This window comes from Geospiza fortis, unplaced genomic scaffold (genome assembly GCF_000277835.1).
Source record: "Geospiza fortis unplaced genomic scaffold, GeoFor_1.0 scaffold174, whole genome shotgun sequence".
NCBI lineage: Eukaryota > Metazoa > Chordata > Aves > Passeriformes > Thraupidae > Geospiza > Geospiza fortis.
In genome coordinates this window covers 1,211,567-1,211,820 of record NW_005054480.1, presented here as the reverse complement: position 1 = coordinate 1,211,820, position 254 = coordinate 1,211,567, and the positions used below count along the sequence as shown (strand labels likewise).

The 254-nt window shown below is 65.0% G+C and overlaps 1 protein-coding gene across 1 annotated transcript in view; it reads left to right on the top strand.

Moving 5' to 3' along the window:
- Positions 1-254, top strand: part of LOC102044153 (gamma-secretase subunit Aph-1b-like) — a 4,482-nt gene continuing 4,228 nt past the window's right edge. The window contains exon 1 of the mRNA XM_005428369.2: positions 1-50. Coding sequence (XP_005428426.1) covers positions 1-50 — 50 coding nt within the window. The remainder of the gene's footprint in view (positions 51-254) is intronic.

The following is a 254-nucleotide window of genomic DNA, read 5'->3' as shown; positions in this document are numbered from 1 at the left end:
ATGGTGGCGAGGGCGCTGATTCTGCTGCTGGTGCTGGTCCCAGTTCGGGTGTAGTGGGCTGCTGGTCCCAGTGCCTCAGCACGATCGCTGTAGTCGCGACAGGGGAGCTGGTACCAGTGCCGGTGCTGGTACGGTATGGGCGTGACAGGGGTGCTGGTACCAGTATGGGTGTGACAGGCTGGTGATGGCATCAGGGCTGTGATAGGCATGTGACTGGTGCTGGCTGAGGCACCCTGGGGGCCGTCGCCGGGGCC